This window comes from Canis aureus, chromosome 19 (assembly GCF_053574225.1).
Source record: "Canis aureus isolate CA01 chromosome 19, VMU_Caureus_v.1.0, whole genome shotgun sequence".
NCBI classification, from domain to species: domain Eukaryota; kingdom Metazoa; phylum Chordata; class Mammalia; order Carnivora; family Canidae; genus Canis; species Canis aureus.
The window spans coordinates 55,429,797-55,444,959 of record NC_135629.1 but is presented as its reverse complement, the minus strand read 5'-3'; the positions used below and the strand labels follow the sequence as shown (position 1 = coordinate 55,444,959).

General features: G+C 64.3%; 2 protein-coding genes and 1 long non-coding RNA gene across 3 annotated transcripts in view; 2 read left to right on the top strand and 1 right to left on the bottom strand.

Moving 5' to 3' along the window:
- The first annotated feature begins 372 nt into the window (after positions 1-372).
- On the top strand, positions 373-14,651 carry LOC144290767 (neurturin). Its single transcript, XM_077860322.1, has 3 exons — positions 373-486; positions 11,164-11,383; positions 14,077-14,651. Exons 2-3 carry the CDS (start codon positions 11,215-11,217, stop codon positions 14,493-14,495), a joined length of 588 nt encoding a protein of 195 aa, XP_077716448.1. The 5' UTR covers positions 373-486; positions 11,164-11,214; the 3' UTR covers positions 14,496-14,651.
- On the bottom strand, positions 4,299-9,984 carry LOC144290765 (uncharacterized). The gene is made up of 4 exons (XR_013358308.1): positions 9,833-9,984; positions 6,723-6,846; positions 5,841-5,965; positions 4,299-5,283 (listed from the first exon to the last, which is right to left on the bottom strand). It is a non-coding gene; the product is annotated as an uncharacterized LOC144290765 (long non-coding RNA).
- LOC144290768 (neurturin) overlaps positions 11,243-15,163 on the top strand; it is a 19,293-nt gene continuing 15,372 nt past the window's right edge. Inside the window, exon 1 of the mRNA XM_077860323.1 lies at positions 11,243-11,383. The gene's annotated coding sequence lies outside the window, so the exon portion shown is untranslated. The remainder of the gene's footprint in view (positions 11,384-15,163) is intronic.

The window sequence follows — 15,163 nt, the reverse complement described above, 5'->3', positions numbered from 1 at the left end:
CCGGGAAACCCGAGCCACCGCCCTGGCCCCGCCCCCGGCCCCGCCCCCGGCCCCGAGCCGGCCCAGCCGTCCGCGGCGGGAGCGGCGGAGGCGGCGGGAGAGCGCGCCGCGGAGCCGCTCCGAGCGCCCGGGCCCCCCGCGCCGCAGCCCCCGAGCCCAGCGCCGCGCGCCCAGGCCGCCCGCGCCGTCCGTGCGCCCCCGCGCCCCGCGCCCCGCGCCCCGCGCCGCCGGCCGTCCAGGGCACCCCCAGCCCCCGCCCCAGCCCGGCCGGGATGGCCGCAGCCCGCGGCTGATCGAGCCCGGGGGGGCCCCATGGGCCGGCCCGCGCCGCGTCCCCCCCGCGGCCGCCCCCTCCGGCCCGGGCCCCCCCGGGCGCCGCGGGCCCAGGCGGCCCGGATGGCGGTCGCGGCGGCAGGGGCAGGGGCTGGGGCCGGCGCGGGCGGCAGGCGCGGCCACCACTGACGGGCAGTCGGGCACCCCGAGCAGGTAAGCAAGGGCAGGCGGGGGGCCCGCGGGGGGCCGGCGCTGGGGGGGCCCGGCCCGGAGGACGGGGTGGGGGGCTTCCAGGGCTCGGGATGGACCGGTAGCTTCCCTCCTCTGGCGAGCCCCGGCGTGTGGATGAGCGCGGGGTCTGGGGGCCACGGGTCCGCGCACGGCGGGGGGGCGAGGTGGGCAGGGCGGCCCGGGCCCGGTGCGACGGGGCGGGCGCGCCTCTGCGCCCTTGGACCTCCAAGTGTGCATCTGAAGCGGGGTGGGCGCGGGGTGGGCGCGGGGGCAGCCGGAACCCCCTCTGCAGCCTCTGCGAGGGCGAGCCCCAGACGCCGCGCTGCCTTGCGGTGCGCCGGGGGCCGTGGGGGGCGTCGGGCCCGCAGACCCCAGCCGGGGAGCTGCCGTCGGCCCAGCTGCGCGCAGAAGTAAACATCTGTCAGTGGCGCGTTCCAGCCGCCGCCGCCTCCGGGGACACGGTGTCCTCCGGTAAGGGCCCGGCTCTCTCGGCTCCGGGAGCCGCCTGTGCAGCCACAAGAGGGCGCGAAACCCTTTTTTGGGGGGAGGGTAGTCCCTTAAGGGCAAAGACGGGATTTGAAGGCGAGGGGGCTGTGCCTTCCCGGCTTTTTTAAAAAGGGCATCTCTTCCTCGGGGTGGCCGCAGAATTCCCCCAGAAGGTGCATGTGGGGGTCAGGAGTCACTAGGCAGGGGCGGATGCAGACAGTTGGGCAGATTTGGGGGGAAGAAGGAGGCCACTCGCAGGGGCGGGTGGCACGGCCACCGCTTCCCCAAAGAAGCAACAGCATATATTGTGGTGTCACTGGCTGGGCTCTGGGCCTGTGGCTCCTTGCATGGCTGGGACCCCAGCCCAGATCCGAAGAGCAGGGCCAGGGTCCTGGGAGGGGGGAGCTGGAGGCTGACCCCTGACTTTAACTCACTCCTGCCTGCCTGCCCTGTCCTGTCTCTGCTCAATCCTTCTCTCTGTGTTCCATGACACTCTTTGTCTTCAAGTGCCCCAGGCTGAGGAAGCCCCGATGGGGCGTGACTGGTCTAGGCGGATGTCAGGATGTCCGCGGAGGGAAGACTCCCAGCTTTGCCCGTTTCCCCTCACCCCCAGCCCCTTGCCTCGGGGTCCTTTGGACACCAATCCCCATTCCCTTCATCCTCCAACTTCTGAGGTTCAGGGTTCTGAAGCCCGCCCAACCCCCCCTACCCCCCCGAGGCCTTCTAGCCTAGTCCTAGTGACAAGCTGCAAAGAGATTGTTCTAGAGGTACAGGGACGCGAACACAACATCCCCCTCTGTGGCAGGGCACCGTGGCCGAAATTCCACCATCACTGCTTTCGGGAAACAAGCAGAGGACATAGCTTTCAAGAGTCTGGGGCAGGCAAAGGAACGAGTTTGCAGCCAGGCACAGGGACACAATCAAGAGACTGTTCCCCCACATGTATGTTGGATGGTGATGGTGTGGCTGACTGTTGGCGGCAGGGCTTGGAGGCTCTGTCCTTTAAAGAAGACACACTTAGACCCCAGGCTGGAGCCCAGAGTGGGGAGCAAAGGGCCTACCTCAGGGTAGGAGGATCGAGGGAGGCTTCCTGGAGGAGAAGGCATTGGGGCTGGGGCTGTGAAGGATGAGTAGGAGTTTTCGAAGTGGGGAAAAGGAAGGGCCTTCCAGGCAGCAGGAACTGCACGGACAAAGATCCAGAAAATAACACGACTCGTTTTAGAAAATCCAGAGTAGGGATCCCTGGGTGGCGCAGCGGTTTGGCGCCTGCCTTTGACCCAGGGCGCGATCCTGGAGACCCCGGATCGAATCCCACGTCGGGCTCCCAGTGCATGGAGCCTGCTTCTCCCTCTGCCTGTGTTTCTGCCTCTCTCTCTCTCTCTCTCTCTCTGTGTGTGACTATCATAAATAAAAAGAAAAAAAAAAAGAAAATCCGGAGTGTCCAGGTGACTGTGGGAGGGAGAGACCACTCTGAGAGGTGGGCAGGGGGAGAACTGGGCTGGGGCATTTGGATCCTGGAGGTTAGGGCTGGAAACAGGGCAGGGAAGAATGGATCTTTCAGGCATCTGGCATCCCTGGGCCCAGCCTTCTTTGCTGTGACCATAGATTCTTCTGCAGACGCATCTTTCCTGGTCCCCAAGGTAGGGCCGAGGGGTCTGGGCCCCCAGGGGGAGCCCCACGTGGCGAGATGGGGGGCAGCTGGGGTCTGCCCTCTGCCTAGCGAGCACCAAGGAGGCATCGGGTGGGCCCGGCGGGAGGCTGGCTCTCCCCAGTGTGCAGCTGAGAAAACTGAGACTGGGTGAGCCGAAGGGATCTTTCCTTCATGCCCATGTGTTTCCTGAGCAACGAGCTGCTGCGTGCCACGCTCTGTGGTAGGATGACACACAAGATAGGACAGGCCTGGGGCCTGGTACTCCTGGGGGTGGGTGAGGGAGTGGACGGGAGGCTCCCAGACCAGCCAGCCGGGTCTTCAAAAACTCCTACTCATCCTTCATAGCCCCAGCCCCGATGTCCCTCCTCCAGGAAGTCTCCTCTGACCCCTCCTACCCTGAGCTGGTAGGCCCTTGGTTCCCCACTCTGGGCTCCACCCTGCGGTCTAAGTCTATCATCTTGAAGAACAAGGCCCACGAGCCGTGACGTCAACGGCCACACCGCTACTGTCCCACGAAGGTTTTAGGGGGGTTATTTCTGGGAGAGGTTACTTTCAGGGGAGGTAACAGCTACGAAGGAAGCCCGGCGGGCGACAGGAAGCAAAGGTATTCAGGAGCGGAAAGATCTTCCCTTCAAGTCCAAGTGAAGGCTTCGGGCTGGTTCTGGAAGAAATGAGACAAGGGGGTCCTGCCCGCAGCCAGTGGGTCTCGCTTCCCAGTTGGGGAAACCGAGACCCAAAGGGAGGGCACCGTTTGTGCCTGGAAAGCTCAGTGTGTCAAGGACCCGAGGTGGACATTGTTTTGTTTTGTTTTTAATGTTTTTAAAAATTTATTTATTTATGATAGTCACAGAGAGAGAGAGAGAGAGAGAGAGGCAGAGACACAGGCAGAGGGAGAAGCAGGCTCCATGCACCGGGAGCCCGACGTGGGATTCGATCCCGGGTCTCCAGGATCGCGCCCTGGGCCAAAAGCAGGCGCCAAACCGCTGCGCCACCCAGGGATCCCTCGAGGCGGACTTTGAACTTGGGGGGACGGGGGTAGAAGAGATGACTCGGGGTGCCCTCCTTCCCAGGAAGCCAATGTCAGGGTCCGAGTGGCATCTGAAGTCCGCGCCTCTCTGTTCCCCCTGCTGTCCCATGGCCCGCTTTGTGTGGTGCCCTCCTGGCCACCCCCCCGGGGGATCCATGTCCCTTGTGCCACCCGCCAGGCCCCACAGCAGCTGCTCAGCTGTGCCAGGCCCGATTAGGCTGATCCTGTTATCCCTCCCACCCCAGGGAGCCCCCTCCTGCCCCCCCCGGCCTGGCCTGCTGCGGTCAAGGTGGGAATTTTACAGGCCAGCCACACACGCTCTCCAGCCTGGCCTCCCTAAGAACACGCTCGCGTGGCAGCAGGTTCACGAAGAGGGCCCCGGGCACGTGGGGGCATCGGGGTGAGGGTGGGGGTGGGAATAGAGAGCTGACCCTGCAGGTCGCATGGCCCCGTCGTCCCCCCACCTCATCTCCCCATGCTGCCCTGCCCCCCCTTTGCTCCTCCAGCTCCCTCCGCCTACAACACTCTCTCCAGATCTTCACTTGGTCTCAGCTCAAATGCTGCCTCCTACAAGAAGCCCCCTTGGCCTCTCAACCTAAAGAGGCTCCCCACCCACCCCACCCCCCTCCGGTCACTATGACTTCACCTTGTTTTATTTTGTCGTGCTGCTGACATCCAGATTACCTTATTTATTTATTTATGTCTTCTCTCTTACCTGCCCCCCCAAACCCTGATTGGACGGGCAGCTTGGCAAGCGTGGGGCGCAGGTCGGCCTGGGTCCCCTTGAGCTCCCTGGCTGGCCCAGCACACAGTAGGCGCCCAGGAAGGCTTGGTCTGATGTGTCGGGGGCGGAGCTGGGCCTGGCACACTGGGCTTGCTGCCACGTGGGCACTTTATTTACTTGCTGGTTCTGCTCTGCTGCGTGTCTTTGGGAAAACCTGTCCTCTCAGTGGACGTCAGCCCCTTCACTCCCCCAACGGCAGGACCTGCCATGCCCTCTGGCTGCTGCCATCCCCCTCAGCATTACCCTCGGCCACTCAGGTCCCAGGGCCTGCGGAGGCATTTGAGAGAACAAGTTTGGAGTCAGAGTCAAGTTCAACCTCAGCTCGGCCGCTATCTTCCTTTCCTTCTTTCTTCTTTCCAAGCTTTTTCCACATGGTCCCTGCATGGCTCCATCCCATGACCCTGAGACCGTGACCTCAGCCGAAATCAAGAGTCGGACGCTTAACCCACTGAGCCACCCAGGTGCCCCTTATTTTTGGTATCACCTTGAGCAAGTGACTCTACTCTGGGCCTCAGTTTCCCGGCGTGGGGAATAATGACATCTTTTCCAGGGACTGCAGGGACCATTAAACATGTGGAAAGCACTTAGCACAGTGCTCGCCACTGAATAAGCGTAATAGCCAACGTGGTGGGGGCGTTAATGTTATTACTGTTGCCGTTAGAGAGGCCGTGTGGTACAGAGATGAAGAACGTGGAGGGGGTCTTGGGGCCAGGACTTTGAGGGATGAGTAGGAGTTCACCTGACTATCTGTATTCAAATCCCAGCTTGGCCACTTACACTCGTTTGATCTGGAGCAAATCACTTCGCTTCTTTGGACCCCAGTTTCCCGACCTACAAAACGGAGAGAAAACAGTCCATACGTTGCTATGAGTTATTATGTAGAAAGTGCTTGAACAGTACCCATAGGGCTGTGTGCTAGTGCTAGTGTTAGCTATTATTATTATTTTTTTAAGATTTTATTTATTCATTCCTGAGAGACAAAGAGAGAGAGATGCAGAGACACAGGCAGAGGGAGAAGCAGGCTCCATGCGGGGAGCCCGACGTGGGACTCTATCCCGGGTCTTTAGGATCACGCCCTGGGCCGAAGGCAGGCACTAAACTGCTGAGCCACCCGAGCTGCCCTATTATTATTATTTTTAAAAAATATTTTACTTATTTATTCATGAGAGACACCCAGAGAGAGGCAGAGACACAGGCAGAGGGAGAAGCAGGCTTCCTATCGGGATCCCAGGACCCCGGGATCATGCCCTGAGCAAAGGCAGACGGGCATTTGCTCAACCACTGAGCCGCTCAGGCGTCCCTATTATTATTATTGCTACTATTATTACCACGGGGCAGTCAGCACAGTCCTCCCCAGAAGTCACTCTCTCTGTCTAACCACCTCTCACCTTCACTCTGTCTTCACCTTCAAAGACAGACGCAGAGCCCCTCGGACAAGTTCAGAAGCCCAGACTTGATTCTCAGAGTAGCAGGGAGCCAGCGATGATTCTAGCAACTGGGCAACAGACAGCTTCTGGGGGGGGTGGGAAGAAGCAAGGCTGGGCTCTGCCTGGAAGGTTGACTGGGGGCATTTGTGACTGCACGCCCCCCCCCCCCACGAGGCCCCTGCAGACGCGGCATTGGAACCAGCTGCACTAGCCAGATGTTCCTGGTTTGCCCCCAGATGTGTGTCGCCGGCTCGCGGCTGCCCTGGCCTCCCCATCTCCACCATGGGGCGGGGCCGGGCCCTGGGGCCTCGCAGGGAGGGGGCACATTTTTGTGGGCTGTGGAATTTGTTTCTTGTTTCACAGGACCATTGAGTCTTGCCTTGAGAGAGGCCGAAGTGCTGCCCCTCCTGCTCTCAGTTTCCCCATCCCTGGAACCCCCAGGGCCCACGTCGGGGGAAGGAGAGGTGCAGAGCTGCCCCAGGAGTTGGCCCCGGGGCCGGCCCCCGAGCTGTCAGCACTGGAGGCAGGAGCACGTCAGAGGCCAGGCCTAAAGGACCTCACTGAATGAGCTGGGCCCCCCCAGATGAGGGAGGGGTGTCTCAGGCAGCTCACTGTACGGGTGGGGAAACTGAGGCTCCCTGCCACTGTGTCATCCAGCAAGGAAGACAGCCTTCCAGAACCCCGGCGCTGCAGGGTTCAGACACAGGTCCCCTCCCCCCACATCCGCCCTCATGGCTTCTCAGCCTGGCTCGCTCTGCCCTTGGGCAGTTACGACAGCCCCGCGAGCACCCCTGCCAAGCTCCTCCGGGTCCCCCCTACTGTTCCCGCGGGGCTGGGTGGCACCTTTCAGGGAGATCCCCAATAGGAAGGTCAGGGAGGTGTCCTGGGGTGCGATGGAGAAGGAGGAGGAGGGTGTACGTGGAGTGAGGCACCACGTGGAGACCGAGGAGCAGCAGCAGGCCCACACCTGTGTGAACAGAATTATTGAAGCCAGCCCTTGCCTTGAAAGGACCTCGCCCAGCCTAGCCCTCCAAAATCCCTCAGTCCAGAGAAGATGGATGTGAACCCAGAAACTATGCCAGCCTGGCTGGGTAAGAGGGGGGACCCACAGCTGGGGATCCAAGATGGGAAGCCAGGATGGCTTCCTGGAGGAGGACCAATAGGACCCAGGGCTCTGAGGGATGCCTAGGAGTTTGGCAACTGGGGGCAGGCCCCGATTCAAGGCGTCCCTCAGACTGGAGAGATCAGTGGATGGACGGAAGTGTCCCCTTCCATCCTTCCTCTCCCTGGGGGTGAGCATGAAACAGGTGCCTCCCTGAGGCCAGGAGCTCTGCAGGAAGGAGGCTGTTGACCTCGAGAACAGGTATGCCTGGCCTGTGTCTCCTGGGAGCTCCACTGAAAGGTGGAGCCTCAGGGCGTTGCCTGGGCACCAGGATAATGAGCAGAATTTCTTGGCCCTACAAAGGAGGCTTCCAGAAACACCCACATGCCCACACCCTCACTCTATCTTTACCTTGGATGATTGGAAGGGCTTGCCTGGCTGTGTGACTCTGGGTTACTCATCACCCCTGTCTGAGCCTCGTCTCAGCCCCAGACACTCTGTGGTCTCCAGCTAGAAGTGAGGGCCTCCCTGAAACCACTTCCTGCAGTTCAGGCTGTCACGGCCCCAAGAAAGGAGGGTGCTCCCTTCCCTGGGCAGTGAGAATCCTCCAGAGTCTGGACATTTTCTGGGAGCTGAGAGGAGACCGCTGGCCAGGCCCTGTCCGGGAGCACGGAGGCTCCTGAGATGCAGGCAGGTGAGGCCTGGGCCACGTACCAGTCCCTGGGACGGGGCAGTTCTCTCCTGGGTCATCGGCCTCCTCTGCTTCCCTTCGCCTCACAGCCCATCATGCCTCTGTGCCGATCACTCTGTGCTGAGAACCTCCGTACTTGAGAGCCCAACGGCACCAGTGGGGCATTCACAGGTGTGTGCCCGAGTGTCTGGGTGTGTGGCCAGGATGTGAGAATGGCAGAGACAAGCAGGTGGCAGGCCCGGTTTGGCGCCAGGCCAGCACGTGAACAATACGGGACACCCCAGGCCCACAGGTTTGTGTGCATGAGCGTGCACAGGTCCCAGGGCCCAGGAGAAGGCTCAGGAATGGCACACCTGTGTGGCCATGCCTCTTCCCCATGCCAGCATGCCAGAGACAATGTGTATTTTTCCCCACGAGTGTGAAAACGCTCGTGTGGGAGCTCCCAAGAGTGCAAGAGGCTAAGAACATCTGAGTGGCCGGGAGTGTGAGACAATGGGAGTGTGACAGCTCCAAAGGGCAAGGGCAGCTGGCCTGTGCAGTATGAGAGTGTACAAGTGTGAAAACATGCTAGTGTCTGTGAGCATGGTAGTATTCAAATATGATAACCTGTGAGTGTGGTGGAAAATGCTCACATGTGAGCATGTGTGAGTGTGAGATACACCAGCATGTCAACATGGCTGTCATAATGTATGACAGTGTAAACATGCCTATGTGTGAAGGTTCAAGCATATGAGTGCAAGACACTGGGATATGAGCCGAGTAGTGATCAGGTGTGTGTTATGAGAATGGTACAGTGTGTGATTGTGTTCAAATATGGGACTATAATCATGTTTGATTATATGATTGTGAACACACCCAATTAGTGATTGTGGTTGTGTCTGTCAGCGTGATATTACTTGAAGATGTGAGTAGTAAAAACTTCTGGGAATGTGATAATATAGGAATACGTGTATGACAATGCCTTCCCATGTAAGTGTGCTCCTGTTTGGATGCAAGTGTGAAAACAGCCACCCGTGTATGTAGGTGTGTTAGTGGGCTTGTGTGTGTTGCAACGTGTAAATGCCCATGTGTATGTGAAACACCTGAGTGTGCAAGCCCCATCATGTTGGAGTTGGTGAGCAACAACACAGCATGTAAGAGGGACAGCATTTGAGGCAGTGAGGACAGCCTGTCCCAGTCTGTGTGGCCAGGAGGGTCTGGGTGTGCACGGGAATGAGCACCCAAGTGTGTGTCTGAGGACGTGAAGGCCAAGGGTGAGTGAGTGTGAGCACCCACCCCCCAGCCAGGACCAGGGGGCTCCAGGACCCAGAGAAGCCCAGAAGGCACACGCGGCCCCCTCCCCGAGGCCCGCGCCACACCCCACACCTGCAGCACCCCTCTAGGTCAGGCCCTTGCCAGAGACAAACCAGTTGGGTGACCCCCTTCCTGAAAGGCCCATTGTTAAGAGACGCTTATCAGCCACACCTACCGGGCCCCTCCACCCGGGGCGCTCCTCTTGCCTGCCCCCCAAGAGCTCCAGGGGGGCTGCAGCTCCAAGGACACCGGGGGCTCTGGGCTGGGCTGCTCTAGGCCGAGGCCCATCAGCCTCTGCACCGCCCCCCATGGGAGGCCCTCGGCACACACAGGAGCAGAGGCTGGCTCCCTGCAGGGGCCTCCATCCAGCCCAATGGGGATAGCGAGGCAGACAGCCGCAGGATGTGCCTGGGACAGTGGGCAGGGGGTTGGGGACACAGGGCAGGCCCTCCTTTAGGGCAGAGGGGCAGGTTTGGGCACCCAACCTGAGGCTGTCTCGGCTGCCGGGATCACCTTGACTCTGGGATATTCTCCACGAGGCCTACGAGGCCTGGGTGACCTGCCCGGGCCCCTTCCCCGCCCCCTGCTCCCTCTGATCCAGCCACACGCGCCCTAGTGTGCCCCCAACAGGCCGGGCGCCCTCCAGGGCCTGCGCCTCCAGGCGGCCCCAGCTTTCCCTCAGGCCCCGTGTGGGGAGCTCCTTCTCCCTGCGCCAACAAACACAGACCCACCCCCAAGCCTGGCCGGTCCTCAGGGGGACTCCACAGCATCTGCCCGGAGCCGGCCCAGCCCATGCGGGCGTCCTGCCCAAGAACCCGGGTTCCGATCCCAGAGCTCCTCTAGCTGCGCCCTTGGATAAGCCCCTACCTGTTTGGGCCTCAGTTTCCCAGCTGAGAGACGGAGATCGGGGTGCCTCCTTCGGGGCTCAGCACCCGGGCTGGTACACAGCAGGCGCTTAATCACTGTCCCCTGCTACGGGCCCAGCGAAGGGGATTCCCTGGGGCGGGGGTGGGGGTGGGGAGTGGCGGGGACCCGCGGCTCCAGACCCCCCCCCGCGGGGTCCACGCGAAACCGAAATGCAAACGCAGCAAGCGCGGGCTCGGCGCAGTGGCCCTTGGCCTGGCGGCCCGGGGAGCGCGTGGGGGCGCCCGGCCCCCCACAGCCCCGCGCGGGCGCTGAGCGGCGTCCAGCCCGGCTCTCAGCGTTCCGTGTAAATGTTTACACCGGGCGGGCGGCCAGGCCCCGCGCGGCCCGACACCAGGCTGCCGCCCCGGGAATGTAAACGCGGGCTGGGGCCGCGCGGAGGCGGCGGCGGGGAGCGGCTCCGCGGGGTGGCGCCGGTGCGCGGGCGTCGGGGCACCTACTGTGTGCAGCGAGCGCGCCGCGACCTGCGGGCCGGCACCCCGGCGTCGGTGCCCGAGTGGGGCCCGCTCAGGCCACCCCGGGGGCCCGGGGCTGGGGGCGAGGCCCCGGGGGAGACGGCCGCCCCGTCCAAGCCGAGACGGAGCGGGGAGCGGAGAGGGGCCGAGGCGGTGGAGGGGCGACGTGCTGGGTGGGGGGACCGCACTGTGCAAAGGCTGGGGTGCCGGGGCGGCGGCGGCTTCGGGCGGCCGCGGCCGCTTGCGGGCATCACTTTACCTGCTCAGAGAGGGCGGGGCTGCACACCCGGGGACCCCAACGCGTAAGGGGCACCCTCCACCCCGGGCTCCTGCCTCTCAAGCTGTGCTCTAAGCACCATCTCAGCTCCACCCCGTGGTCCCACAGCGCCCCCTGCTGGGGCGCCCACACCCCCCTCCAGGCTGCCCCCAAGCCTACTGGGCTCCAGCCACCGCGGCCTCAGGCTGCATGGGCCCCCGTTGGTCGGTCCAGGCTCGGGCCCTTGCACCGGCTGCTCCCCGCTGCTGCGATGCCAGCGTCCTGTGCCTGGCTGAGATGCCCTCCTCCTTGTTCGGGTCTCAACTTCCATGGCTATTCAGGGAAGCACTGTGGGACCCCCGCATGGGGGTGCTTCCCCTGCCACCGCCCGCCCGGCACCCGCCCTCTTCGAGGGCAGCATTTTTCACGACCTTGTGCAGCGGGTTCCTGATGAATCGTGTGGACGTTATGACTGATCATTACGCAGAAGTGGATGGAAATCAGGGGCCCCGCCGTGCCCCCGGTGCCTGGCCCAGCGCCCTGTTCGCGTGCGTTCCCTACAGGCAGACGGACGGAGGCCGCGTGGCTGACCACCCGGGGCCCGCAGGCCGAGGATGCAGCGCTGGAAGGCGGCAGCCTTGGCCTCGGTACTCTGCAGCTCGGTGCTCTCCATCTGGATGTGCCGCGACGGCCTGCTCCTCAGCCACCGCCTGGGACCCGCGCTGGCCCCGCTGCGCCGGCCGCCTCGCACCCTGGACGCCCGGATCGCCCGCTTGGCCCAGTGTAAGCGGGTCCCCGACTCGGGGGCGGGGGGCGGCCGGATGTGGAAGTTCCTGCAGGGGCCACAAGCAGGCTGAGTGTAGCGGGGCTGGAGGAGGACGCAAATCCCCGCGACGGCCTGGCGGGGTGGGAGGGGGGGTGGGCAGGGGAAGGCGGGCGGGGGGGCGTGTTGCTGGGAGCTGGGGTCTCTGGGCTCCGCTGTCACCAGGAACGAGGCTCCGGGGCTGCGGGGCCAGGGCGCCACCGGGAGATTAGACCCCAGCGGCCTCCACCGCGCAGCGCAGGGCGTGGGGACGAGGAGGCAGGACCCGAGGCCCAACGCGCTGCGGGTGGACAGGGACGGGGTGGGGGGAGACCCCGAGAGACCTAGAAATGCAGAGAGAGACTGAGACAGGGACGCACGGAGCCCGGGACACGCACCAGGGTGGGAGACACGCGGCGGGAAGTGCGGGCGCCAGAGGCCAGGCCGCCCCGCCCCCAGCCCGGCCCCGCCCCTGCTCAGGCCACGCCCACCTGGGGGCGGGGTCCCGACCTGGCGCGCGCGCTCGGTCCCCGCGGGAGCCCGAGGTGAGGGCGCGGCGCGTGCGTGGGGCCCGCGTGCGAGTCGGCGCCCGCCCTGCCGCCCCACACAGTCCTTTCTCGTCCTCACAATAGACAAGGGTGGCCTGGGGCACGGGCTCCACTTCCGCCCGCGCTTCCTCCTGCAGGCCCCGAAGCCCTGTCCAGAACCCCGCGTCCCAGAGCCCCGGGTGGGGCCCCCAATCCCCAGTGCGCGGAGTGGACCCGGGGGCACCGCCTCCGGGACTCAGGCACCGGGAAGGGTCTCGGCCCATGGGCGGGTGCCTGGCCCCCCTGCACCCCGTCCCAGGGCACAGCCCTACCAACCAAGGGAAGGAGTGGCCGCTGATTCCACCCCCCACCCCACCCCACCCCACCCCCCCCCGCCCACGGGGTCCCAGGGGTGGGCCTGAGACCAAAGCGCTGATGGTGGAATTTCAGGCTCGGGGCGGTGGCAGAGCAGGATGGGGAGGGGGTGGGGGGAGCTACTGCTGATCTCCTCTTTGGGCTCCAGACCCTGTGCAGGTGGCCAGGCCTGCTGGAGGGAGGCAGGGACAGATATACCAAGAGATTATTCACTGTTTATCTGAAATTCAAATTCACTGGGCATCTGTACTGTATCTGGCTGCCTCCCCCTCCCCGCCCCTGCCCCCTGGAATAACTGTGTAGATGCATACCTTAGGGGTGAGGCCATTACTGGTGGGATGTTAGGGTACCCTAAGTAAGGTGAGGCAGGCTTGAACCTAACCCCAGAGCGGCCGGTTGGCCACCCAGCTCTGGCCCCTGGGCTTCAAGAACTGGAGACGTGCTCAGTGGATCCCCGCCATCCACTGGCCCAGTCTCAGCCAAATCGGACTCTGCAAGAATCCTTGAGCAGACAGGTAAACTGAGGCACAGAGCAGGGCCATCACATGCCTGAATTTATACAGGGCTGAAAGTGGCAGAGCCAGGCTCAGAGCAAGGTTTGTCTGATTCCTGAGCCCCCACCCCCACACACATATACACAGTCCCCACTCTTTGGGACCTCATGTGAGCTTTCTCCTATGAGAGCCAGGGGTGCTAACCTTAGGCACGTGGGGGATCAACTCAAGATGTCCAGCCCAGCCGCAAGCATGCCTGCCACCCGCTCAGCAGCTGGGAGCCCCTGCCTGCAGTTCCTCTCCCAGCGCCCCTGAATTTGCCACATCTGCCCGTCTGTCCCAGGGCTGCAGAGTACGGGGGCAGCACAGCTGTCTGGAAATAAATTTAGGCTCCCGGGCCCTGGGAATCTGTGACTCCGGGCACCTCCTGGCAACCGTGGGAGCAGAGGGTTGGACGTGGGCCAAACTTGGGCACGTGCTGGAATGGGGAAGAAGGCTGTTTGGCCTTGTCCCTCTCTCTGCCACCTGCTAGTACTGTGGCCTTGGGCAAGTCTCTGCCCTCTTGGATGCCCAGGTGCCTCGCCTGCAGCATGGGGGGGGACCGTGATATTCGCTGCTGCCCCAGTGAGGACCCCACCCCTCCGGACCCTCACATGCAGGCTTCAGTGCGAGCGGCTCCTCTGCACGTTCTGACCTGCTCAAACCCCCGATTTGGTGGTATGGTTGGAGAAACAGTCCCAGCACACGGTGCAGCAAGAGGGACACGCGTGGGTTTGGGGGTGGGGCCCCAAATAGTGAGCCAGAGACTCTGCAACAGCTCAGCCAAAGGGTGAGCGGCTTGGAGCATGGGCTGTAGCTCCCGAGTTCGGTTCTGAAAAGGTACCAGTTTCAGGAGGCATCCCAGCATGGAGCGGGGGGCACTGGGGCCAAGCAGGGACAGGGATTGGGATCACAACACCCCCAGCTGAGTCTTCCCTCTCTTTTCTGCAAAGAGGTGGGAGCAGCTCAGTGAAAGAAGATCCCCCAGTGCGAGGCTGCCTAGGGACAGGGTCACAGTGAGCAGGGAGTGAGACAGCAGGGTCAGCTCGGCTCACCGTGGCGCAGGTGCAAAGCGCTCCGGAGCCCCGGGGAGGAGGAGCCGGCCCTGAGCGGCCCCTCGGCGGGGTCCAGGGCGCGCTGCTGGTAGCGAGCGGGCCCAGCGCGGGCTGTAGGCGGGGGCGCCCTGCGGTCGGGCATCCGGCGGCGCCCCGCGACCCCCTTCCCTCCCTGTCCTCGCAGATCGAGCGCTGCTGCAGGGCGCCCCGGACGCCGTGGAGCTGCGCCAGCTGACGCCCTGGGCCGGCGGGGCCGCGGGGCCGCGTCGTCGGGCGGGGCCCCGGCGGAGGCGCGCGCGGACCGGGAGCCGGCCGTGCGGGCTGCGCGAGCTCGAGGTGCGCGTGAGCGAGCTGGGCCTGGGCTACGCGTCCGACGAGACGGTGCTGTTCCGCTACTGCGCAGGCGCCTGCGAGGCGGCCGCGCGCGTCTACGACCTGGGGCTGCGGCGGCTCCGCCAGCGGCGGCGCGTGCGGCGGGAGCGGGTGCGCGCGCAGCCCTGCTGCCGCCCGACGGCCTACGAGGACGAGGTGTCCTTCCTGGACGCGCACAGCCGCTACCACACGGTGCACGAGCTGTCGGCGCGCGAGTGTGCCTGCGTGTGACCCTACCTCAGCGGCGGGCGGGCGGCGGCCACGGCGCCCTGCGTCCCGCCTGGCGAGCCCCGGGCCGGGGACTGCGCGTGCGCGGCAGGTGCGGCGGGTGCGGCGGGAGCGGCGGGTGCGGCGGGGCCTCGCGACTCTCCAGTACCTGCACCGAGTAAAGTGTGGAAGACGGAGCCTGGCTCGTGATTCCGCGTCCCGGGGCCGGGGGGGGGGGGGGTCACCTCCCGCGGGGCGGGGCAGCTGCACCGGGACAGGGACGGGTCCCGTAAGGTGCGGCCCGGGATGGGACGGGGCACCCGGTGCCGAGGACGAGTCAGAGGTCCAGGTGGACCAGGCCTCCGTCCCCACGGGCGTGCTCAGGCCCCGTCCGCCCCCACCGGCGTGAACTCACAGCCACTATCTCTTTTCACTTGCTAAAAATACATGTGCGCTGCGCGTCTCCCTGTGGGGATAGGTCTGGGGCGGGCGCCAGGCCCGTCCAGGCCGAAACCGGCGCCTGCTGGGGCAGAGCCGCGTCCCCAGGGACCAGGTCCTGGTCCCATAAAAGCCCTGGCCGCAGCTCCGGGGGGATTGACGACGCGTCCCCGAGGAGGACAGAAAAAGCGGTGTCACCTTGCTGCATGGCAGGTCCGGGACACAGCGGGGTGCTGGGTTCCCAGACCAAGGGG

What these genes read in the sequence shown, in the direction of transcription:
- LOC144290767 (XM_077860322.1), top strand. Translation starts at nt 11,215, where the DNA reads ATGCAGCGCTGGAAGGCGGCAGCCTTGGCCTCGGTACTCTGCAGCTCG. An exon ending in GATCGCCCGCTTGGCCCAGT is followed by an intron (nt 11,384 to 14,076) that starts GTAAGCGGGTCC and finishes CTGTCCTCGCAG; the next exon opens with ATCGAGCGCTGCTGCAGGGC.